Source organism: Trachemys scripta, chromosome 15, assembly GCF_013100865.1.
Source record: "Trachemys scripta elegans isolate TJP31775 chromosome 15, CAS_Tse_1.0, whole genome shotgun sequence".
Taxonomy (NCBI): domain Eukaryota; kingdom Metazoa; phylum Chordata; order Testudines; family Emydidae; genus Trachemys; species Trachemys scripta.
In genome coordinates, this window is record NC_048312.1 from 3,744,945 (window position 1) to 3,771,220 (window position 26,276).

A 26,276-nucleotide genomic window follows, 5' to 3' on the forward strand; every position below is an offset into this window, starting at 1 on the left:
GCCTCTCAAGCCTCACCGTAACAGGGTGTGCTCTGGACAAGCAGAGTGAGTTACTTACCTGGAATCGGCCTTTGCTACTGGGATCCCGTGTACATCCCTGCTCCAGGGGCATAAGTCTTGGCCGGTGCCTGGCACCAACAGTGCTCCAAAGACGGGGTAGTCTTGCCATTGGGAGCAACACCCCACTTAGCCAAATGAAAGTAAAACTAAACACACCTTCATCCCAACCTGCTTCCAGCAAAGGAACACACACTACCAGCAGGTCATCCACCTACATGCATAGCACCTCACCTGGCCTGGCTTAGCATAGGCTCCCAGAGCAGCAGCTAGAGTTGCAAGACTAGCACTGAGGCCAGTGAGCAAGGGCTCAGGCCACCCACCTACGCAATGTTTTATTGTTCAGGCAAAGAAAAGCCACAACCTAGCATGGAAGGACACACAACCCCGTTTGGAGTCTTTGTTCCTCTACCTTGGGAGCAGGAAGCCAGGAAATGCCTGGACCAGAGCAGTAGCAGCTGGGGATTTTAGCTTAGGCATCTCGCAGCTGTTGTAAAGGTTCTCTGCTGGATGGAATCATTGTCGTGATGACCAGAAGGAAGAGCGAACATCCTTTGCTGCTTGGCTTCTCCTGCACTAGCACAGTCACCCAGGAAGGAAACCAGTGTTCTGACCGCTCTTCCTGGACCTCATCATTTGAGGTGATGGCCCAGACCAAATCATTCATGCAAAACTAGCTCAAAGCGAACACACCTTGTGTCCGTCCGTAACAGGCATCTGGCAGCTGCTGCAGACAATAGCTGAATGCGCAGACATTCAATGGTAGCTGAGCTAACCTAAGTACAAGTCGCTCATAAGTACAAAGGCTCAGAGCTTTATAAATCCCCTGCAGTAAAAATTTGACCTTAGAAATAAGATTTTTTACAGCCAATTTGAGGTGCCACTTACCCAAGCAGGGCCATATATCATTATGAACCAAGCGCCTTATAAATCTGACTAATTAATTACTCCGTGCAAGCTGCTAATGTAATTCAAAAGTCATAATTACATTCCTGGACAAAGTGAGCAAAGCTAAAATTAAGTTGCAGGGGATTACATGGCTAGGCTTCAACTCTTCAATGCAGCAAGGAGCTGGCCGCAAAGAGCAATGGGGAAGTGGAGAGACACATAACGGGGCCACATAGGACGGAATAACCAAGCTCTAGGCTGGATACTACAGTCACCTTAACTTTAAATCCCTCCTAACCAACTTCATATTTTGAGTGCACGTTTGGTTGTCATTAGTGCCACAGGCTGAGCACTACAGGCAATAAGGAAAATACATTGCAGGTGAAACGCAGCAGAGTAAGTCAATCCTATGAGACCCACCAGCATACAGAAAAATTAGGCTTAGCAAAACGGCATGGGATTACTGATCTCTGGGCTAAGCAGGAGCAGCAGACTAGTCCACGGGAGGGTCAGGTCAGAAGAGACAAGCAATGTATGGGGAGGGGAAAGCGGCATCACCCTAGATCCACTTTCACCCGACATTGCACAGGTGCTAATCTGGATAGTTCTTTGCAATTTACCTTCCCTCCCTGCCCCCCCGGCAGGAACGCCCTAATGCGGCAACTGGAACTACAGCTGGTTGAGTATTTTCCAGCTGAACGGTATGCTGATTCCATAACATGGAAATGTTTCATGGCAATATATAGCTTGTCCCTTTTGTCGACAAAATACCATTGAAACATTCCTTTAGCCTAGGTCCAAGCACTGTGTTTTGATTTGATAAGGCAGATAATAGACAGATAAAAGTCAAAACAATAAAACAAAAGCACTGCAACAAGGTCCTTTCAATATTTCCAAAACTCAACTTCTGTTGAAATTTAGTTTCGTGGGAAATTTCAAAGTTCTGATTTTTTGTCCCAGTGTGGGACGAAATAACGTTACAAAGTGTTGGAATTTCACAGCATGGAAATTGTGCTTTTTGACCCAAGCTAGTTGGAATACAGACATGGCAGCAACTCACGCACCCAGAGCTACCAGCGCCGGGAGCAGCTCGCTGGGCCAAGCCTCGAGCATCTGCTTCCCCAGCAAAGCTCAGCTCTGAGAGCACATCCCTGAGCCAACAATTGGTGCCCCAATGCCGAGCAGCAGGGAGCCTGCCAGGGAGTGGGGGAAGCAACAGAAAGGGAACAGAAAGCAAAAATGGGGGGAAAGAATGGAGATGAAAAACAAGAAAGAGAGGAAAAGGTAGTCACAGCATGAGGGCCCCCGGACACTGGCCAAAGTCCAAGCCCCCCTGCTCCGCGCTCCCCCCAAGGAAAGGTTGGGACTCACAGGAGTAGATCGATGGAGGCCACATCATGGGGCCTTTTAGTCACTGCACCCCCCCCCCCAACTTGTACAGCAATGGAGGATATGCCCATTTCAGCTTGGATGTGTTTGGGTGCTAGAATAGGGATGTGTGGCTTCTACCCTTTTGAGTGACAGGGACCATTTTACAAAACGGTCTGTCCATAGATTTTTAAGGCCAGAAGGGACCACTGTGATCGAGTCCAACTTCCTGCATAATTCAGGGAAGTCCTCCGGCCTCCCTGCCTGAACTCCAATAGCTGGGATTGAACTAGAGCGTATCGTCTAAGAAAAACATCCAATCTTCATTTATAAATATCCAGTGATGGAAATTCCACCACAGCCCTCGAGAAGTTGTTCCAGGGGTTAGCCTGGTTTCCCGTCCAAATTTGTCTCAACGACCAGGCACGGTGGAGGCTGTGCTGCTGATTTTTCCTTTACCACTTGTGGTCATTAAAAATCCAATGGTCTGATTTGTAGCAGTCCAGGCATTAACCCCACTGTCTTGGCCAGTATCCAAGGTGGATATTCATTCCATTGACAGCTGTCCCTCTGGATGTTTCAGTTAGTTACAGGATTTCTCATTGCCTGTACTAACTTGTGCTGACGTGCTGCTGGGCAGTGTTAGCCAGTTGCTGTTTCAGTGGAGGGTCGTGAGTTTATAAGGCGGTTGGGGATCTTTTAAAGAGAGGAAGGATGGTTGTACACATTGGAGTCAGGGCACTGGGGTCAGTTCAGTTCCTGGCACTGCCAGAGACTCACTGTGTAACCATAGGCAAGTCACTTCGCCGCCTGTTTCCCGGTTACATGGGGATCGATTGTGAAGTGCCCAGCTATGGGAGTGATAAGGGCGAGAGAAGAGTCAAAGGTAAGTGAGTCAAATAAGGGACACTACCAACACGTGGTATTGTGGCCGACGAGGCATGAAACGCAACATGGGTTGGTGCTGGTGCTCGCAGGCCTGCAGATCTCTGGCCTGCACGGCAATGATAGACAAGCAATAGTTTTGCTCCAGGCATGGCTGTTTCTTGCCAGCTCTCTGCCTTTGAAGCTACTGGAGCATCTGCTGTGGGTGTCCTTTTTGCAATTTCTTACTGTGCCATATGCCATAATGTCAAAACAATGCCATTTGCACACAGACTCAGCCCTCTTTCCAATTTCTGCCCTGCCTCACCACGAAACAGAGCAAGTGTTCCCGGGCGCCAGGTTAGCTCAGTGCTTAGGACTGACCGCAGTGCAGTTAGCAATAGCCAAGGGGGTTGTTTGTGCTGTATCATACTATGGCAGTGAAGAGCAAAGGAAAAGGAGCCTTAGAACAGCTCTTGGGGACTCTTGGTAAGGCGCATAAATGAAAAGCTATGTAGCTTTCACACACTGCCACCTAGTGGGCCAAAAATTATACATCAAACTACTAATATTTTTAAATATATGGTATGAAACGCAGAGCAGCTGTTCTCTCTCTCGAAGCAAGGCTGTTCAGAGCCAGGCAAGAGGAATTAGGCAGTGTAAAATAGGATGACCAGACAACAAGTGTGAAGAATCAGGACGGGGTGGGGGGGACTATATAAGGAGACTATATAAGAAAAAGACCCAAAAATCAGGACTGTCCCTATAAAATCGGGACATCTGTTCACCCTAGCGTAAAAGCAATTGGTACCTTTCAAGTATTCCCTGTTGTTCACTGCACCGTGAAGCCTCTTGAAGGCTGTAGGCAACTCCCCATGATCACTAGTCTGTTGGGGGAACAATTATATACCTTGAAGCCCTCTGAAAACACTCTGGTTCCATTCATTTCTAACAGCACATGATGTGAATGGGTCACCTGCCCCAGCAACCACAGACTCCCTGTGTGAACATGGGCCTTCATCTGCCTCTGACCCAGTCTTAAAAATGGAATCAGTGCCTTGATTCTGTTTTCTCTCTCTTGCCCCCACAACCTCCACCAGCATCAGATCTCATGGCAAGTGTGCCCGTGTCTATAAAACATCTGCCTTTGCCCCAAGCAGAGAAGGATATTAGCTGGAGCACTGCACTGACATAAGAGAGGTCTGCCCCCAAAGAAAGAAAAGTCCCCAATGGTCTTATTCAGCACGTCAGGTTTATTTAATATCTTTCTGCATTTTTGACACATGGGATGTGCCAGGATCTCAGGACCATCAAGTCTTATCTATAGAAAAAATAAACTCATTAATCTCCTATAGCAAAAAACTTTCCCCTCCCCACACAGAACAGACATGCAAAGTACAGACATCCAGGGCAGGACTTGTCACATATTCATAGCCTTCTACTCAATACAAATATAACAGAGCCTCTCAAAGTCATACAGAAATCAGTTACTTATGAGAAATGCTGTTATCCATATAGCCATCAGGGTGTGTGTAGTTTATTACACAATCACAGTTGATACACTAGCTACAAAATTATAGATTTAGTGTCTCGTATAGTGCAATATTTCCAAACTTTTAAAGGAAACTTAAAGGGGAGCAGAGATTTGTTGTTTAATAAACAATATCAGGCTTGTGATCTAACTGGACACTGCGTTTATCTAAGAAAAAAGATATTGTGTCATATCTTAAGCTAAATAAACTGTTACAGGTCAGTGTCATGGCCTTTCAGTCTATACGATGGTTAACAAGTGTTAAGTGATCACTTACACAAAATCAAAAACGGTGTTTACTGCTCTCTATAAATTCTCCGTATTCACTCAACTTAGCAGACGCTTCTTCCTTCATTAATAGATCAGTTCATTCCTACGGAATAGAGTTCACACAGAAAAAGTCCCTAACATAGGAGGATTTGAGATGCATATTCCAGCAACAGTTCTCAAGTAGAGAAGGCTTATTTCCTTGAAATTCCCTGTCGATTAAAATGAGAGAACAGAAAACATGACGGGCATTCAGGTGCTCTTGTTTGAGGGATTCCGGCTGGGAGCATTTTCTGGTCTGCTTTCTACTTCCTGTCTCTCACCAAGGATTCAGGAGGCCTGCCCAACACCCTGGGGACCATTCCGGTGCTGAGACTTGTGCTATGCAAAACATGCCTGGGTTTGGATTCCCAACCATTCATACCTATTGAAAAGATCCTGAGGATGAGGTAGCCTTGCATTGTAGCATCTGCTGCTGGGTGACTCGCACAGCGATGCTTTCGATGGATCCACCTAGGTATTGCAGAGAGTAGGATCTGTTAAAACCACAACCCCCCCACCCCCAATGCTAAGAGGAGGAAAGGAAGGCGAAGGGGGAAGCTGGCAGCCTCGGCACAAGCTCCTTTTATTAGCTGGGTCACAATAGGCAGAGTGAAGAAATTAAATAAAAATAATGATGTTCCTGAACATTAGAGCATACTGTGCTTTCCAGAAATCCACGCAGCACAAGGGAACCCCTGAGAGAAAGCAGTGTCCTTTCTCGATGGAACATGGAGAACTGCTGGGCTGAGACAGGATCCACTCTGGCTGTAAAATGTCAGAGGTGCAAAGCAGCAGGCCTAAAAGAGGGTTGACAGGACAGTCTCTACTTTTCGTCATTAGAAAAGAAGTGGAAATGGCCAGCATGTGGGAATCTCACACGCACGCGCACACACATACACACACACTCTCTCCCTCTCCCTCCCTCCCCAAAAAAGACTCTTCATAACCACCACACACACACACACACTCTCTCTCTCTCCCTCCCCTCCCCGAAAAAGACTCTTCATAACCACCAGCTAAAATGCTGAATGCAGCAGGTGAGCATAAGCTAATAAAATAAGGCCAAAAATATTACAAATAAATAGTTTGGCAAGCAAACATCACTGGGCTTTGGAGAGGCCAAGTCTGGGTTGCAAATGGGCTAAAGCAGAGACCTCCATAAGGGAGAATGAAGGTAAACTTAAATATGAAATTTACATCTCTGAGCAAGAGACGAACTTCTCAGCTGAGGCGTTTTAAAACAGGCTGTTGGCAGCTTGATGCATTCAAAGCATTAAAGATGACTATAGAAGATGCATTTAATGACACTGACAGAGTCGAACTCTATACAAGTGCCACTGTGCTTCCCAGTCACTTGTAAGATGAAAGTAAAATAAAGTTAAACCTTGTTCTAATTTGCGTAAAAGCAGAAAGTGGTCCCTCTCCTCCAACATGCAGAACTGGCAAGGAGCCAGCAGAGGTGCGACTGACTCTGCATTCCAGCCTCTGTGTCAGTTCTTTGAGCTCCTATTCTACAGCACTTTGAAGCAGTCTTTGAGAACGGAGGGTTGATTTTTCTGCCAGTGTTGGCTGTTGCTCCTACACTCGGGCAAGCTGTTCATTTTCACGGGAGATGAGCACGCCGGCCTTGCCTGGTGCACGGGACCCCAGAACGTCATCACTGCAAAGCTTTATCAGAGCCAAGGGACTAAGGAAACACGCACAGTCGATGCAGCTGACTGCCGGCTAGCCTCCTAGTACTTCAGTAACATTTCCACCATCGCCTTACTTCGAATGGCCTCCACCGAAAGAAAGAGCTGGGCCATCTCCTAGGAAAGGGAAAAAACTCTCCCGCACGACAGCAGCTAACTTGGACTCTACATCATGGCCCAGGCCCACTGGCGGCCGGATCCAGACTGGAGTTTTCAATGCTACTTTAATGCTCTCCCCGGGTTTGATTTTAAATAACAGTTTACATGACGACAAGTGTATTGGATCCGACCCAGCACTTCCCTAGTGCTGCAGGAGCACTTAGGCAGATCCCACAGCTGCCTAGCCCAGGAGCTCTCCCTGTAAACCTCTAATACCATTTGCATATATTTGTCTTGGAGCTGACCCACCCGCTTTGCACGAAGGGCCATATGTCCAGCACCAGCCAGTGGCCCTTGGAGCTGACTCCGGGTGCCAAAGCAGCTACGAGAGCTCAAAGCCTGTGTTCATGCTGATGGCATAGCGCAGCTTCTCTCGCAAGATGCTCTTCTTGCTGTAGTTGGGAAGCTTGAGCAGGTTAAAACAAGTAGAAGAGGTGGGGAGCCGGCCGCCTGGCTCTTTCTTGCGTATGGTGAAGAAGCCCCTTAGCACGCTGCCCAGCGTATCGCCAGTGTCCTGGGAACAGAGGGAGAGGCACGTTACCTCGCACTGCTCTAGCGCACTCTGGCAGAGCACTGTGCAGCGAGTCACAGCATTAAGGAGGGAGGCATTGTCCTGACACCAAGGCAGGGAGACTAATACACAGTAAGCCCATGGCGGAAGCAGGGGGAATCAGAACCCAGTAGTCCTGTCTCTCAGGGCCCCATCTAGCACTAAGGGGTAACTTCTCCTTGGTGAAAATTCAACCATGATTGACCCTGCAGAGGACACAAAACCCAACAGTAGCAAAGACTCAGGAGGCGAGCACCAAAGTCAAGTGACCCAGAGCGGCTGCAGACCACAAGGGGAGGTACTAACCTGCAGGCAGGCAACAGGGGCACGGGCACGAAAGGGCGTGGGGGGAGCTGAGTGCACCACATTAAAGTGAGCATGTTTTCATCTGGTCTCCTGAACGCTGTCTGAAGGACACTTTCTATGCACTGGAGCTTTCTAGTTGCTGCAGGGAAGGGGTGGAAGCAGGGCAGGGATGGGAGGAGCTCTGTAAAAGGCCTCAGGAGGGGATCTCAAATGCATAAAGGTTGGAGAAGCGCTGTTCAGATCCATTCTGACTGCGTACCTGATCGTCTGAGACTTCGACGCAGCGGATGGAGAAAGGAGGCTTGAGGTAGGCAAAGCCCAGAAGCGGAGGCCGGGAGCAGCTGGTAACAAACTAAAACAGACATGGTTAAAGATAATCGTTGATCGTTAGAGCAACAGGGCTTGGAAACTAAAACCAGACGTGTCTTCTAAAGGAACTGTTCGCTCATTGCCCTGCACCATTCGACTGACTGTTCTAACGATAAATCGCATTGAAGCTACTCTGGGAGTTGATGTCTGCAGCACTCATTCCCCACCTCAGGTTACAGCGACTCCTCATCAGTCGTTCCTCTCGAGACAAGTGGCGGTACCCAAGCAGGGATATTCTCCGCAATACAAAATCATTTAAAGGATCCCTCCTTCCATTGGGTGTGTGGGGGGAGGAGGGGAGAAGAGGAGGGTGTCAGAACTCCAGGGCTCAGGCCTTTCGTTGTTCTCTCTGCCACTCAGGCCATGTTTACACTTACCGGTAGATGGCCTGCAATTGATGCAGCGGGAGTCGATACAGCAGGTCTAAAAAGACCTGCTCTATCGACGGCAGAGCGCTCTCCGGCTGACTCCGGTACTCCACCCGAACGAGAAGAGTAAGGGAGCGTCTCTATTCACGTAACTGGAGTAGCGTAACTTGAGTCGACTTACCGCGGTAGTGTAGACAAGGCCTCAGGGAAGGGGTTTATGAGCACAAAGAGCAGTTTTGCTTGTCTGGATGATGATGGAAAGATGACCAGCGCCCCCCCTCCAAGGCGACAGGTCGGGTGCACTCTATCAGGAGCGGAGCTAGGAGACATTTACCTTTAGAAACATCGCTCTCTCCTCAGGGCTGAAGTCATTGGCTAGGATATCCCAGAGCCAGATAATGACCCTGTGACTCCCATGGAAGCCGCCATAGTACACGGTGTGTTTCCTGAGGAAGGACAGAATGCAATATGCTTACGCTTCACTGCGCCAAACAAATCACAACTTCCTGCTTAATGAACGTAATGAATGGCTGCGTCTCGCTCTAGACACAGCTTAAATCCACAGCTTAATCACAAAGGGGGCTTGAATTGCTAGTGTTCCCTGAAGCCTACATCCACCATTTACTGCAAACGTCTTGAAAAGCATTGGAGAGGGTAAAACGAAAGTCCCTCTTTAATCCTACAGTCCTGTGCTGGCTCCTGGGAAAGCCTCTTCCCTTGCTCTATTTGCTAGTACTTCCTCCAGTCTTGTTTGATATGACATCCAGTTTGTCCCTTGCCTTTTAATTCTAAGAAGTTAATAAAAGGCTGGACTGGAGTTAATTTCCACGCACCAAACCTCAGAATAACATTGCTATCTAACAGCATAAGTGGCCTGTTGGATAGCAGAACCAGGTGACTGAATCGCTCACTTACTTTAAGTCCTCTAGGTCAATTTCAGCATTGTCACCAGATATGAGCCGCTGTAACTCAGGTGCAGAAAACATCCGAATCCATTCGGGCTTTATTATCGACCTGAAGCCATTAATGAGCGCTGCCGTCTGACTTTTTATCTGCGTGTGCATCCGAAAGTGAGCCATGAAATGGATGTAGCTGATTCTGTCCAAGGTAAGGAGGGGAAATCAGAGGCACCAAGCAGCTGAGAACACCCAGCACACTAGCACTGGCCTGGCACTTTTCTAGTTTACAATGCACTGCTTAAAAGGAACGCGGGACCTGATCCGGGGCTCACTGAAGTCGATGGAAAGACTCAAGACCATTGACTTCAATGGGTGGTCGGTCAGGTTCCTAGAGCACATTTCACTCCTACAGGTGAGCAGGCACGCAAAGACGGAGACTTCTTCCAACTCAACTTTCGTACAGAACTCTCCACAATTCTTTCAGCCAAACGACTGACACCCAAAATCGGGTGTCTGTGCAAACCCTGCAGAAGCAGGGTATTTGTAAGGTCTGACAGCAGCTGTTTTCCTAATCCTGTCGGGGTCTGACAGCCCTTCTCAACCCTGACACAGGGCTTCCAATAATGCTGAGCGCTTACAATAAGCACATGGTCAACGCCCTGGCCATATATCATCTAGTTGCTGTTAAATGGCTCCTTAGAACTACTAGGTTTATTTTTCATAAAAACAATTTTCCTACAAGCATTGTAGATTCCACAAGAGACAGGACAAATATAGCCTGCTTTGGAGAGCCCTCATCTAGAGTCCAAGGGATCCGGATTTAGCAATATCTTGAAACAGGAGTTTTCCGAGATGCGGTAGTTAGTGAGGGGGAGTGGGGGGGGGGGTCTGTCAGAACCCCGAAAAATACAATCTCTGCCAATATCCATCCATCCATCCAGCTATTTTACTTACATTCCCTCCCACGCCCACATTAGACACAACCCTCCTAACCTGGCTACGTTTCTAACCCGACCTAACTCGACGTCTATAAGAAGAACAGTTCTGGATTGCCTCCATTATGGCTTTTTTTTTTTTCTTTTTTTTTTTTCCAGTTTTCTTTCCCCAGCTGCCTCAGTGTGTTTGTTCAAAATTACGAGTGTAGTGAGCAGAGGGACACATGGGACATTCGACTTTCTTCCTGACCAGCCTTCTGACAAGCAAAAAGATATTCCTTTCAAATGGAAACTCACTGATTTAATCTCAGAGGAAGACAAAGATTGGGGACACGCAATTGTAAAGTGCAGCCGAGGCAGAGGAGTCTTCAGGTTGGACACAGCCCTGACTTGCTGTTAAAGACAGCACGCTGCAGATTAAGAGTTTAGACACGCATCTGCATAATAGAGATCTAATCGGTGAAGGGGGATGGGGATTGGGGAACAAAAGAGGTGGGGGGGCTTGGTTTTTAGGCTTTCACAGCTGACATTTATGACAACTATCTAAAGCTGGTTATCTGTGAAAATAGCTCCAGGGCTCAGCATCTCCTCTGATTTCCTGGGTCTAAGCACCACTGTCTACTGCATTTGAATTCATCACCGTGTCTTCTGAAGAACAGCGTTTTATATAACTGCCACATGCTATCATTCGGAGAGAATCGGTCTGCTCCAAGGTGTCTTTGAGCAGCTGTGCCCTCTGTGCTCAAGACCGTGTGCCTGAATTGCTTTGAATCCATCTGTCTGTATCTATAACCATCATTAAATCCTTACGAATATCACGGACTGTGTGTCTTTGACCTCAGAAGTGCTGTTTCAAAAAGTAAATTGTCAATTCTTATTTTGCAAATCGAATTGAATACAATTTCTGCCGATGAAGTGTAACCAGTAAATTCTATTAAGATATTTATGGGCTCTTTCTACTCCAATCCATCTCAATCTATTCCAGATGCAAGCCCAAGGAACCAGAATGAAGTATTTTACAGTAGTGACCTTACAAATCTAATTGCCATACTTACTTATTTTCATTGGTAACAGGAATGGTCTTCCCTCCAGGAATAAGTTCATGGCAAACAAGCTGAGGGAAGAAATCATTATATTGCTAATTACTGCCTGAAAACGTCACTGGACGGAGAAGCCTTTCAGAAGCTGGGACTTATTTTTACAATAAAACATTAGGATTGAAATGTTAAACAATAATCCCGTTTCTACTCCCAATCAGCGTTTCCGTTCAATACGAGCACAGCAACTGAACGGTAGGGAATTGGCCGATGGAGCTGGCTTGTCCCCTTTCCTCCATTACCATCTACCATGCACATTCCATACAAAACACATTCAAAGAACCTTAAGGTGAAAAGCGAAGCCATCAAAAGCCAGGAAGTGGGACACCTTAATTCTGGCTCCTCCCAGTCCAGTCTGTAATTATGATCACAAATTCTTCTGCAGGTCCCTCCTCTCATTCAGGCCCTGATCCAAAACCCAGGGAAGTTAATAAAAAGACTCCTATTGAGTTTGATGGGCTTTAGATTGGGCCCTCAAGGCATAGGATGGAAACAAGGCTGCCGGTCAGCATGTTTTACCTTCCATAGTCACTGCATGGTCCTATGCCTGGTTTACTGCACACTGGGCAGAGGACAAAAGAGGGACAATTCCTCTCTCTTTAGGCTCATCACCGTAGCATCTGGGCACTTCACATACACTAAAGAATTTATCCTGGTCACACCCGTGGGAGGTTGGGAAATATTATTCCCATATTACAGATGGGGAATGGAGGCAGAGAGTGAATAAGGGACTTGCCCAATGTCACACTGGGATTGTGGCAAAAGGAAAGAACCAGATCCTCCTGGCTCCCAGTCCAGGGCTTTAACTTCAAGATCATCATCCCTCTTCCAGCAGACACCAGTCTCATTCACAACACATCACGCAACGGCAGAGAATGAGGCAAAGATGCTCAGGACCCCAGATGGATTCATGAAACACCCTGCCTTGTTCTCTGGCCAACGTGCAAACTGAATGAGGCCTGGGTCTGGTGGAAAAAAACATGGTAAAAGATCATGTAATAAAACTTTACTATAATGCATTCAAACAAGGGGGTTTTAGATTGGGCCTTAACTTTGTTGTTTCTGACTTCCAAATACTTTACTTTGCAACCTTAGGTTCATTTAATGTAGGGATTTTGTATGGCTTTTCCTATCTTTTAAAATAAGAAAAAACAAATTAAAAAATTCAAATCATGTTCAAATATTTACTAGGCAGCAACAGAGCACCTCTGTACTATGCAACAGGCAAACAAGGCCTCCTGCCACGCTCACCTTTCCATAGTAGGCTGAAGGAACAGCGCCCACCTCCTTCTGCATGCGCCCATCTACCTTCTCTCACAGCAAAGGAGCAAGACTGCTTTGCAGTCCTGCTTCCTCTCCATTCCCCTTCACTAATCACAGGGAAAGGCAAAGTATCGTCAATGAATGTTATTGAGCTAAACACGGCGGGCAGCATCACTGCACCACTGGCAGTCCAGTAAGAAGCCGCATTACAAAATCCAGTCCACATGTTCAAAGTCATTAAAAAAAAACCCGAAAACTTGTAACAACTGATATTATAACCAGGTTTCAACAAACCACCCAAAGGCATAGGTGCAACCTAGTGACCACCATCTCCCTGTCAAATTTCAACTTTCCACCAAAAACTTGCTAAATAAAAAGTAGACAAAGGAAAAAGTCTCTTTTTCCACTCGCTTGTTTCTTCAAACAGGGGGAATCTTTCTGGATCACACTTCCCAAAACAATTCACTTTTAGACCGGGAACAAGCCTGCCATATTTCAGCCATAAAAGTACAGGGCTAACAAATTTAGAAGCAACTGAACGTGACTCCTTTGGAGTATCTGCATTACAGATCTGAAACGGCCTGTAAGAATCCAAAGGAGAAGTATAACAGAATAAAGAGTACCTCACGTCATCAAGCAGCTATGCAAACAAAACTTGGAAAAAGTGGTTGATTCTAGACAATCACAAACACCTCTTGGGAAAACACTGAGAATATTCCATGTAGAATATTCTGCCAGCAGGTCAGCTTGCAAATGGGTTTCTTTCCTCTATCTTGCACAAGACACTGTCAGGGACATAAGAACATAATTCCTCAGGAGCCAGTCTGACCCACATTGAGGAATGCCTGAATTCATAATCCTCTATATGGGGCACCAGAGGCTTTTCCACAGTAATGGACAGTGATGTGTTTGGATCACCAGATCTGGTTCCAATCAAAACCTCTCCCTGGAAACATCGGACAGGCAGGCAGAACACACCAGGTGAGCTGGAGTCACTCACTCAGGAGAGCTGCTAGAAATTTACAACAAAGGGCTTGAAATCTCCTATCCCAATCACCAAGGAAACAGGCTGCCTGGGCACGGAAACCTGCTTGTAACTCTGAGCAGGTCTGAGGAAATTAATAGAAAGAAAGACAGGAGCAGAAAGGAGGCTAAATATGAAGGGGAAACTAGCACAAAGACGTGCATGGCCTACCTGACCCATCACATCTTCGTCATAGGAGAGCGTTAAGCCCAAGTCGCTGATATCTCCGTCGTAGCGCTAATGGAATGACAGAGGAGATGAATGGGGGTCAATGCACAACCACTGAGAACACCAGCTTAGCACATACAGACCACTCACCCTGTAAGGGATCCTCACAGGTGCTCTACACTGAGGCAGAGAGGATATGTGACTGTCTCAAGGTAACAGAGGGCGTCAGCGTATGAGCTGGGACTAGAAGACAGGAATTCCTGGCTCCCAATCCTGTGTTTAGATCACCTTCCCCTCCCTGCTTTACATGGAGCAAGAAATCACAAACCCTCCACTGCCACCTACTTTTAGACTCAACATTCACGCCTACAAGCGCAAGTACTTTCATAGCTAACGTGAGCATTGGCTCACAGGAAGGGGACTTTTACTAGACGCAGCAAGCCTAACATTTCTAACAGCAGCCAGACAGAGAAATCCCTCTCCTCAACACAGGAGGAACCAAGTGTTTTAGTGTCTGGAGACATTATTAATACCCAGCTCCTATACAGTGCTGCTCATTCACAGATCTCAATACGCTTTACAAAGGAAGTCACTCATTATCCGCAGTTTACCGATGGGGAAACTGAGGCACAGAGCAGGGCTGTGACTTGCCCAAGGTCACCCAGCAGGCTGTGGCAGAACCGGGAACAGAATGCAACTCTCCCAAATCCCAGTCCAGGGCTCTAGCCATTAGGACACACTACCTCATTTAAAAGGGCTTTTGGAATTAACCTGGCAGGCAAAAACTTTTCATCCACCCTTGCTGGCATCATCATTTAGACCTCTGAGCAGCACGATACAGTGAAGCGGGGACGTGGGAAACATATTGGTCAAACCTTAATCGAGGTGAGGTTTTTGTAGAACTCGGAGTCCAGAGAGGGAAGTTCATCCACAGAGCTGTAGAAGCTACTGTGACGGTGCCCAAGCAGCTGACTCAAGAAGAAGGAAGCAAAGGGAACATCCACAACTATCCCCTGCAATTAACAGGAGAGAGAACATGTGAGCAGGCCACTTGCACTAGCTTTGTGCAACATCTCTAGTCGCCCGTCCTACAGGACAAATCGCAAGCTTCTGGCTTGGACAGAGGCACAAAGTACAGCTTGGCCACCCACACAGCTCCCATCCTCTTAAGAGATCCATCACTTCGCAGCCCCTTCTCTAAGGGGTATCTCTGGGATTTGGAAGCATCATCTCATTGGGGGGGGGGGGGGGGGGGGGGGGGGGGGGGGGGGGAAAAGACGGTCATGTTCTGCCTTTCTATAAGCTCCTGGCATGGGAAGTTCTCAAAGCACTTTACAAATATTAACGAACCCTCAACAACAGCCCCTTGTGATAAGCAGCAGATACTGTCCTACTTTAAAGATCAGGAAGTGAGCGGGGAAGTAACATGCTGATGGTGACCCAGTGAGTCACTGGTGTAGAAGAGAAGGGAACCCAGGAATGCTGACTCCCACTGCCTTGCTCTGAACACTGGCCTGGATCTACTACTCCAAGCATGGATCCAGATTCAGAGAGGATCTGCTCACACCAAAGCCGCTTCTCAAGCGGGTTATGGGGGCTTCTCTATGAGCAGAGCGGCTACAGACTACCAGCCCCATGGGACGTACCTATTCCTATTCCTCCCCACACCCATGAGCTCCTGGAGAACATGAATCCATCCTGTTCAAAGAGATGGCACTGTGGGTATGAAGAGAACGGATGGCTACAATGAATGTGTTGGCATTAATGCAGCGGCTTGAGCACAGAAATGACGAGCGTCAGAGCAGTGCGTGTGCAGAGGGGCGAGAGACAGGGACATGGCTAAGCGTTCTTCTAGAACTGCAGACATTAGAAGCGGCTTGCACCAGTCATCTAACCCTTCCCTCAGTGCCCAGCGATTACCTCCCATCTAGTCCCATGTCATTTAGGTGCTTCCACCACTTCGTTTGGGAGATGATTCATTCTCCTTATATTTAGCTCAAGTTGTCCCTTTAATTCCACCTCTTGGCTTTCACTTTAACTATGAAACACACTCGATTCTGGAAGTTAGAAAGCAAAATTTTTTTCTCTCGTGGCTCCATCCTTTTCCAGCTGGCAAACTCCGTGGTCTGGCCTGTCTTTGGAAAGCAGTGCCACATTACTACTACTCGGCAGTGGATCCACAGTGGCAGCAGAGGGAGCCCACGTACTCTGACACTAGCAATTTCTTTTACGTTTTGTAGCTACAAGTGAATTTTTCAGTTGGATATTTAGGCATATTTCACCTACTCACTCCCTTGCCATTGCAGGGGCCTCGGGCACTGGTGGCACCTGTCTCCCCTAATCTCTGCCTGTGGCACACAACAGTTCAGAGTCCCTTGAAGACTAAAATGCCTTGGTTTAACTAAAGTCATTGGGCTCAATCTAGGGGTATCTGGGTGAAATCCAATGGCCTGAGACATATGGGAGGTCAGATCTCCTGGTCTCCTCTGGCTCTAACCTGCACAAAGCAAGGCCCTCAAAGCTGGCATTTTCAAAGGAGGCCAAGGGAGCTGAATGTCAGTAGGATTTGGGCACCTAATTCCCTTTGAGAGTCCCAGCCCAACAGGTCTATTGCAAGACGGCATTACTCTTATACATCATTCCTCTAGGCCATTCTGCCCTCCTCACCCTGCCGGAGCACACCAACAGAATGCAACGCCCTCGTACAGTTTGCCTGCACATCCCCAGGGCTGTGACAAGCTGTGTGCAGGCAGCGCTACCCCAAAGCGGGAGATGTCCACGTGCTGGCCTCCTTTGGCTTACCTCATACACAGCCTTCCCAAGCATTTTGCCCACAAACTCAAAGAGCTGGAGATAGTTCTCGTGGATGTAGGATGTCGGGGATGGATACAGCCTCTCGTCGCCACTGGTCGTCTACACAAACAAAATGATGAGACAAGACATCAGTATTGTGACCAACCAGAGCCAGTTTTCACTGGTCATTTCAGACTGGGAGCTGGTCAGAGCCTATTTCTGGAGCTCAGCATCAGTACCTTAAAGAGGTTGAGTGCAGGGTCAAACACCTTCTTTATGATCTCCTCCAAGAACTCTTTGAAAACACCATCTTGATCAATACCGGCCTCATCGACACCCAGATCATTCACAAACTTCACTCGGATAACTCCCTTCATGAGGTTGTGGGTCAGCTGCCTTAGCTGTTCGTATCCATCCTGCCCAGGTGAGAATTGCCACACATTAGCCGTGCAGAAGGACACACGTCTTCACAAACGTGCAACACTGACAGGTGTGTGCACTGGGATATAAATGGTATACCGGCATGGTACGTGGGAGTTCACATCCACAAAGACAGTGGCAAACTCTTTGTTCTACCCCCAAATCCGTGGCATTAACATGATATAGCAACGTGCTAAGTTTCCTAAACATATTGTTTCATACAAAGACTGGAAGTCACCACATCCAGGATTCCTGGGAAGAAATCTGCCTCCTCTTCGAAGCAGCATTTCAGAGATGGGAAAACTCATTGTGCTGTTGTGTGGAAAGGGAAACCACCACAGCTAGTGTATTATAGTGTATATATACAATTACAGCTTTACACACCACACACTACAGTTACCTATACAGCATTTACCTATAGAGGCAACAAGAGGGTCAAGGGACAAAGGAATAAAGCAGGAGACAAGAGAACTGAAATGATTATTCAGCAGCTAGGCTAAAACTCTTGTTTGACAAATGCAGAGAGATTTTTTAGTGTAGCACAGCATCAATTATACGTTCTCTTATTGTCCATGTCACTACCAGACAAATAAGAGACTTGTGCCTTAGAGAAGACAGCAAATCCAACAGTTAGTGAGATTCTAGCACAAATGTGAATTCAAGGGAGCATGAAGTAAAGAATCAAAGCAACCAAGTGGTCTGGGTCTGCACGCCCTAGGCCCGTCCCTCCAGGCCTCTGCTCCAGTACATGAGAACATGGCACATTTGAACAGACCCTGACTCAGGTGAGAGAAATGTGGGGACGCAACTAAGTCAGTAATAAATATGTGAGAAAATCGCAACTGAAATTGGTGAAAAAAAAAAAAAAACAATCTGTTGGCTGAGGAGATCCTGAGCGGAGTGCTCCGTCCGTTACTGCAGGTGAAGGCAAGAGATACCACCCGCCCCAGAATCGAGCAGGTTTCTGCTGACCCCCATGCTCCAAAGGGGGTATATTCTGCTGCATGACTACGCAGGCATGTTTTCTCTCTCATAGCGATCAGAGTTTGACATCTAGCTGCAAACCCGTCAATATGCACTGGATCACTCAGCAAAGGAGCAGCGCGTGTATAGAACACAGACGGATGTCAAGTCCCAGGGTCTGATCAAGGCATAAAAGGGAAACTTTCACAGTTTGTTACCGTTTAATGGAAAAACCGGGGCAGCACCACCAGAGTCTCCACTAGGGAAGGACGAGTTTTTGGTGCCTGAAGGAGCTTTCTAAATAAGATGCATCCATGACAGCAAAGAGAACGAGCCCTAATCTATTGAAAATGGAAATGAGCATAAACAATGCTGACTCCATCTTTCGATCCTTTCGGCTTCTGGGAGTTGTACAAAGCATGTGTCTGGGACGCAGCACAGCCTGGGCCTGAGCTCACCGTTTCACCCACGGTTGGATCTTCTGAGGCACTTATGAGTTAACCTTCAGCCCGGTAAGGAACAGGACACCCCACGCTAGATTCCATCCCATCAAACACACACAGCACCATTTCCCAGCCAGCCCACAGCCTAGCCTCATCAGCACCTAGATGAAGAGCAGCTGGCTCAGCGAACCCACGCAAATCTGAGGTGCTGCGGAGAGGACAAAGGACGCACTTGGAAGAACTTGCCTCCTCCCCCCAGCATCTGTTCTCAGATTGCTACGTCAGCCCGCGGCACTGGGACTCCCCACTACTACTGGATGCCCAAACACCCAGGGTGGCAAAATATGTCCACTCTCATCGGCAACTGGCCAGAAAGTGGTGCTCTCCCAGGCCCAGACCCGGGCAAGGTGATCCACGCATTCAGGAATCTCCACACTCAGCTACTGCAGCTCTTCATATCTAGAGTGATCTGCACGCTCACGCCCTTCCCCGAGCGTTACAGTAGGAGGCTCATGAGTGCACGAAACAGAACTTCCCAGGAGCGGGGCCTAGGCAGTGGAACTCACAGCACAAGAATGATCAGGAACCTGGCTGCGTTCAGAACTGGATACCAACTCATTCTTTGGCTTAGCTGTCCCTTCAAACGCAGGCAGACACAAAACAAACACACACTCCGAATGCTCCTGCGGGCTGGCAAAGAACCAAAAGAAAGTCACTGTTGCTATTTCTATTGTTAAACATGCCCAGATACTATGGCAAGGGCCCCACATAGGTACTAGATCAAAACCCGGGCAAGCACTGAACCACTCATTCACAACACAGTCACCAACAAAACCAGGTTCCTGGCTGGTAGATTTGCTTCCGAGGGCCGAGCCACTCACCTCCAGCATGCGTGAACGGCGGATAGTTATGTGTGTGACGTGAGGTGATGCAGAGCTGGTTTCAACCAGCCCAAGCTTCTCCTTCTCCTTTGTCACCATGTTTCGGAAAAGAAGAACCCTCTAAAAAAGAAATCCAAGAGAGACCAACAGCGTCAGGGTAATAAATCTCTGCACTGCACCTCGTGGAAGGTACACATGCTGCTCACCCACCTGGATGGATATTCAGTACTAGACATAGACAAATGGAGCAGATAAATACTGCTGCTTTCACAACCATCTGCAGTGTAAAGGGGAAAATTTAGCTAAAGAAAATTATACCCAGGCCTAAATCCTACTTGCGCTACTCACGTGAGCAGACCCATTGAAGTTATCAACACCTACCCAAACAAGGCAAGTGGGATCTAGCCCATGATACCGTTTTTGACATTATGCCCCACATAACTAAGAGACAACCTTCTGTGTTTGATTCAGGAAGGTTCCCACTTAGTGTACATAATGGCTGCGCAGAGGAAAGGCCTCCCTTGAATGCCAGATCCAGCGTGAGGCAGTCTAGAAAGGGACAGCTTGGTAGGTCTGCATATATCCTGCCCATTGGGCTGATTCCTGCCGCCAAATGGGGCGTTGCTGCCAGCTTGAATCAGCAGGGATGAAGGACCTTCCTTCACAAACAAGACCTCTCTAATGGCAAAGAAGAGACGTTTAACACAATGGAGCTACAGTGGATGCTGGTTATTAGCGATCCTGATATTGACAAATTTTAGTTATTAGCAACATTTCGCTGAGAACTGATCCCATTCCACTGACTTTAATGTTAATGAGATTTGGATATTAGCAACTGTCAGGCCACTTGCTGACACCTTCTTTTTTCTTGCCATGCAGGCGGGCGGGCCCCCGGCTCCCCCAGTCGCGGTGAAAAGCCCCAGCTGCAGGCATGTTTGCAGGGCTGCAACTAGGGAAAGCAGCACCTGGCTATGCAGAGCTTGGCCCCTGAGCTGCAGCTGGGCCTTTGCTGGGGGCCCACACAGCACCTCTCCCTGTGCTCTCTGGGCTGCACTCTACCCTGGCACATCCCAGAGCCCCCACTCACATGGAGAGCCCCGTCCATGGGCGGGCTTGTGTGGGTGCAGCCAGGGAAGGAAGCACTGGGATGTGCCAAGCCTGGGCTCCCGGTGCCAGGGCAGGGAGCAGCACAGAGAGTGCAGGGAGAAATACTGTACAGCCCTGTGGGCCCCCCGGCACCTTCACTCCCCGGGCAGAGCCCCAGCATCCAGGCTGCAGCCCTGCCCTTCCCACAGCCTCCCCTCCCGCTCTGCTGCACTGGGACTCCTGCATTACCTCCTGTCGGGCAGCCAGTCTCTGGCCACAGGCTGCCCCACACTGCTGTCTCTGGCATGGGCCTTTCGCCTATGGCCAACCTTTGGTTATTAGCAACTTTTTGCTGGGAAATGAGAGATTGCTAATAAGCTGCATCCCCTGTATTTTCAAATGGGCTTTTGGGGTGTGAATTCAGCACTGGAAAACCTTGGAGACTCAAGTCCCTTTCATTGACCCACAGGATGGGCAGTAGCAAGGCAGCCACTCTCCTGACATCCAGCACTCAAAGCCCTCCTGCCAGGTCTCACTCACGTTCTTATGGGGGATGACATGCGGGATGTACTGCAAGAGCAGCTGAGCTCGCTTCTTGTCTTTGTCCAGCTCTTGGAAGAGCACACTGGGTTTGAGGTCCCTGAAAAAGCAAGACACATATTCAGAGTTCCCTGAGAAACACACAGAGAAAACAGGGCTTGGCAAAATCAGTGGGGATAACATTTTTAAAAGCACCTAAGAGATTTCGGAGCTTAAATCTCTTCTGAAAATGGGACCTGGGTGCTTTTGAAATTTGTACCCTGTACAAGGGATACGGAGGATAATCGCTCTACAGAAGAGAGGAAAGCGCCATCACCAGGGACTTTAAATTAAACAAGGCAAATGGAGTGTAGGGAACAACCCTGGCCTGGGGCTGGCAGAGAAGAATAAGGAAATTCCATGTCTAACAAAGCGACAGCGTCCAAAATGGTCAAGACAAGAGCCGCTGTGCTGAGAAAGCCATACAATCGTACATGCACCTGTCTAGTAAATAGGAGATCCTGGGTTCAACTCCCTGTGTTGCCTTATAAGGGGGGAGGGATAGCTCAGTGATTTGAGCATTGGCCTGCTAAACCCAGGGTTGTGAGTTCAATCCTTGAGAGGGCCACTTAAGGATATGGGGTAAAAATCTGTCTGGGGCTTGGTCCTGCTTTGAGCAGGGGGTTGGACTAGATACCTCCTGAGATTCTATGACCCAGCACGAGGATCCAGCACTCACTTTCGCAACCAGTGGTCCTCAGGAGCAAAGCGCCGGCGGCAGTCTCTTTCATACAAGATCATCAGCCAGCCATGAACAGAATGGAACAACTCCAGCGTCTCTCCTTTGGCATTCTCTACAAGACAAACACGGAAGTAGCATTCAGGGCCTTCTACACACCAGTGACTGACACGTAGCAGAGAGCCACTCCTTTCCCCAGCACAAACAAAGGGGGCTAAGTGTTCTCCACTTCTACTGGCTTTAGGGGAATTGAAGGGTCTCAGCCTCTCTCACAGGAAGTGCCCAACATCTGCCAGGATCCAGGCTTGAATCCCTTGGCCTTGTTACTAGCTACTGCAACCAGCACCAGCAAAAGGTAAATACACTTAGATCGAAACGCTCCAGGTAGGGGTATCCAACACTCTTCTGATTCGGCACAGATTTACCCAAAGCTGGAGTATATTCTTCTCTGAAACCTCACAGAGCTGAAGTAGCAGGTTTTGAAAATGATGCCCCATAAATTCATACTTTAATAAAACACTGACTGGCTGGTTTTTATATGGTACCCCAACATGGCATAAAGAAGAACAGGAGTACTTGTGGCACCTTAGAGACTAAACAAATTTATTAGAGCATCTGAACGGCTGAATGGGGGATAGTTTCATTTCAAACATCCTAAGAATTTGTAACACTTTCTGTGCACAGCATTCAAGTCATACTAGCAAACTGGCTGAAGCCTCTGGATTAATCGATTCACGACTACTTTTTAAAATAATGATCGTGGTCCCCTCAATCAAGCTGCTGACGCACTTACCCACAATTCCATCCCAGATCATCTTAAACACAAAGGAATTGAGGAAAGAGGAGATGGTAACTAGCTCTTCCACTTTGAATGAGATCTGTTCTTCATAGACTTCAATTTCGTCGAGAATTCTGGAGGAGGAAAACAAATGTTGGTTTATTTCCCTTTTGAGAGGGCTTGCAGAGAGTGCACTTTGCCTGGCACGTTTAGTGGGAGTTCTCATTTCCTGTGATGACTAAAACAGGAGCTAAACCCCTAAACCAATAGTATGTATTTACTGATTTTGATCAATATCTGAGTTTAACATAAGACAGCACAAAAAGTCTGAGAAATAAACTACACCCAATACAGTATCACATTTAGAACATAAGAATGGCCGTATTGGGTCAGAACAAAGGCCCATCCAACCCAGTATCCTGTCTGCTGACAGTGATCAATGCCAGGTGCCCCAGTAGGGTGACCAGATATCCCGATTTTATAGGGACAGTCCCAATTTTGGGGTCTTTTTCTTATATAGGCTCCTATTACCCCTCACCCCTGTCCCGATTTTTCACATTTGCTGTCTGGTCACCATATGCCCCAGAGGGAGTGAACCTAACAGGTAATGATCAAGTGATCTCTCTCCTGCCATCCATCTCCACCCTCTGACAATTTAGAGGGCTTTTTACTCGTAGATTGCAAAGCACTTGAACAAGGTGGGTAAGTAGAATTATCTTCATTTTACAGATGGGAAGACTTTCTACATAGGCAAGGAAGTGGCACGGGGTCACACAGCGAGTGGGCAGTGGAGCTGGGAATAGACCCAGGTACACAGGCTCCCAGTGGAGTGTCCTGCCAGCCAGACAATGCCCCTTCTTATAGCATGATGTGTGCCTTTGAAGAATTTGCCCTGTGTTAAGATGCAGCTGTTGCACACAAGCATTGAGAAAAAGTGTTCCTAGGGCATCCAGTGCTGTAGTACCTAGTTACCTCTCCTGCCACACGCCCATCCCTTACACAACACACTCTTTGCAAAGCATGCAGTTTTGCTCTTGCATTTTAGTTATCTATATGTAATTACAGCAGCGTTTTGGCTCTCCACCCTGGCACTCAAAGAGCATTTAATCTGTATATTCGAATTCCGTGGAAAGAGCCATCTGCTAGTAACCTACGTGATAAGGTGTCGAGAACAGTCACAAAACAGCATCAGCATAGCCAGCAGTCTCTTGGATTCCTCTGTGTCATTGTTCAGGCATTCCAAGAAGAGTTTTAATCCACCCTGGGGTCCCAGCTCACAGATAAATGCCCACAATTTGGGCAACAGGTCATCAAGATAAGTGAGGCCTACAGGAGGGAAAACGAAAGAAAACAAGCCTTAACACAGCTCTTTTCCCTGCATGCAGGGGAAGATGAATATGACCTGTTTCAGATAACAGTTTATTTTGCAAAACTATCTACTGGTGAAGAGGAAAGTCACACAGTGGTCATGGGTGCGATTCACGTGAACAAGTATTCTACAGTCACAATGAGACCAGAAGGAAGCCTCTTAACTAGCTAAGAATACTTTGCACACCTACAGCACCTTTCAGTTAAAGATTTCACAGCACTGGACAGGCATCAGTTAACAAAGCCTCTTGTGACGCTGTCATTATGATCCCCATTGTACAGATCGGGAAGCAAGGCACACAGGGCAAGGTCATGCAAGTTGCTCAAGGTCACAGAGTCAACGGCGGAGCCAGGAACAGAACCCAGGAGTCTGGACTCCCAGTTTCCTGTTCTAGCCACTAGACCAGTGATGGCTTACTAGAAAGGAGGGAGGAGGTGGTAAGAGAAATAATTTGTTCTTAATATAACCTAAGTTCCCTGTAAACTGCGGGGCTGGGTGGCCGCCCAGCAGGCTATCCCTCCTCCCACTGCTGTGTGCTGCCCTTGCCCTCTGCCTTGGAGCTGCTCCCAGGAGCCTCCTGCTGGCTGTGCAGAGCGGGGGGGGGGGAGGAGCGAAGAGAGGAGGAGGAGAGGGGTGTTGATGTCAAGGTGTTCCCCTCCCTCCACCCCACCTCCACAGAGCAGGGGGGGACAACACACGACAGAGGGAGCTTGCTGGCAGCTGCTGCTGCGTCTGAACTTGCTGATCTACTTAAAAGGGCAATGTACTTAAAGTGGGGTCAGGGTACTGAAAGGGACAACACGCGTCTATCTCTGTCACACACACACACATTGTTGTTACTTCTTGATACTTCTTTCCAAGTGTCTTATTTTAGTTTTCTGAGTGGTCTGTGCATTTCATAATTTTTATTTCTCTCTTACACTTAAATTTAATTCTTTGAGCAGTGAGTTCTAAAATGCTTAACCTGTCCTGCCTGGAGTAATGATCCCTATGGTAACTTTTTAAAAACATACATTATATCTCGGTTTTTGGTTTCTACTGGTGGTGCACATCCGCACATTACCTCGATATGATGCACAAAATTCATACCACACATGGATGGAAAAAATTAGAGGGAACACTGAATATAACGGAAGCACGCAATGGGATCACCACATAAAGACTGGTATTACTGGGTATTATTCAAAGATATTGCGCCAGATTCAGTCAATAAGAAGTGAGCAGGTTTCAATGGAGCAGAACTTGCTTTCATTGGTATTCTAGAGAGCTAACATTTGATAAAGCAGCGATGAATGCTATTGATCAGACATATGATCCAGGATAGAACAAGCTTTGCATCCAGCTGGTCAATAAACAGCCCTGTGTAATACAACTACCAGCAGAGTCAAAAGAATCAGTGAGAGGCACAAGTTTAGAGCTTTAGAAGATTCCACCCCCCTCTATTTTAAAAGTTATTTTGAAGAAAAGACAAAAATTCGCATCCCCGCACCCCACTGACCTGTGAGTATCTGCAGCCGGATCTGCGTCAGAGTCGTCAGCGTGGTTTGGTACAGCACACAGACGCTGCAAACCTTCTGCACCTCTGCTGAATCCACCCGCTTGCCTCCAACTGGCTTGAGGATGTTGCGGACAGAGGCGGACTTCTGGAAGGCTCGCTTGAAAAGATCTGGTGGGAGATAAGGGGAGACACATGAACACGGGTCTTGGAGACGGAGACATTCATCACCAGGTGAAGTCTTATCCTGGGTCACCGGGCAGCCCCATAACAATGGGGGTTTTAGTAAGGACGGTAACCGATTGAGTGGGTCATGCCACAGAACTGCAGATTTCTGTGAATTCCCCATGGCAGAATGCTTTATAGGAACATTCTCCATTCCATAAACACCAAGCCGTTCTCTGGGGACACGGGGATCATTCACAAGTCATTCTCTAGTTTCAAACGTTACCCAAATGTAATAGGAATCACTAGTTGTGTTATAATATCTAGCACATATCTACAGTAGACTGAGTCAGCACAGTTATAGGGGGTTAAAGCAAGAGACTGTGACCTAACAATTCCAGAGCTATAATCCAGGCTCTGCCAATGATTCCTTGTGAGACCATGGGAAAGTCACTTAACCTCGCTGTGCCACAGTTTCCACCTGTGAAGCTGGGATACTATCCAACCACTGTAAGATACGGAGACCCCCCAGTAACAGTGGTAAGGATTACATCGTGCTTTTCATCTTCAAACCACTTGAGAAACAATTCAAACCCTGCTTGGAAACAGGCAAGTGTCCCCAAGAAGATAAGTGACTTGCCAACGTCACAGTGTAATCAGAACAGGGATCAGACCCCAGGAAGAACTTGCCTCTAGCTAGGTAATAGCAGGTGCTGCAAAAAAACTACTCAAAGCATTTGACTAAAGGGAAGAAAGTCAAACTTCTGCCAGGAAGAGAG

At 47.6% G+C, this 26,276-nt stretch overlaps 1 protein-coding gene across 1 annotated transcript in view; it reads right to left on the minus strand.

Moving 5' to 3' along the window:
• Positions 1 to 4,410: 4,410 nt before the first annotated feature.
• UBE3B (ubiquitin protein ligase E3B) overlaps positions 4,411 to 26,276 on the minus strand; it is a 33,095-nt gene continuing 11,229 nt past the window's right edge. The window contains exons 14-29 of the mRNA XM_034790910.1: positions 25,336 to 25,503; positions 23,623 to 23,794; positions 22,484 to 22,602; positions 21,691 to 21,805; positions 20,973 to 21,072; positions 19,347 to 19,466; positions 16,879 to 17,055; positions 16,649 to 16,759; positions 14,722 to 14,859; positions 13,850 to 13,915; positions 11,350 to 11,408; positions 9,376 to 9,558; positions 8,795 to 8,906; positions 7,983 to 8,075; positions 5,968 to 7,381; positions 4,411 to 5,889 (exon numbers count right to left, since the gene is read on the minus strand). Of these exons, the coding sequence (XP_034646801.1) occupies positions 7,190 to 7,381; positions 7,983 to 8,075; positions 8,795 to 8,906; positions 9,376 to 9,558; positions 11,350 to 11,408; positions 13,850 to 13,915; positions 14,722 to 14,859; positions 16,649 to 16,759; positions 16,879 to 17,055; positions 19,347 to 19,466; positions 20,973 to 21,072; positions 21,691 to 21,805; positions 22,484 to 22,602; positions 23,623 to 23,794; positions 25,336 to 25,503 (1,925 nt within the window). The 3' untranslated portion in view covers positions 4,411 to 5,889; positions 5,968 to 7,189. The remainder of the gene's footprint in view (positions 5,890 to 5,967; positions 7,382 to 7,982; positions 8,076 to 8,794; positions 8,907 to 9,375; positions 9,559 to 11,349; positions 11,409 to 13,849; positions 13,916 to 14,721; positions 14,860 to 16,648; positions 16,760 to 16,878; positions 17,056 to 19,346; positions 19,467 to 20,972; positions 21,073 to 21,690; positions 21,806 to 22,483; positions 22,603 to 23,622; positions 23,795 to 25,335; positions 25,504 to 26,276) is intronic.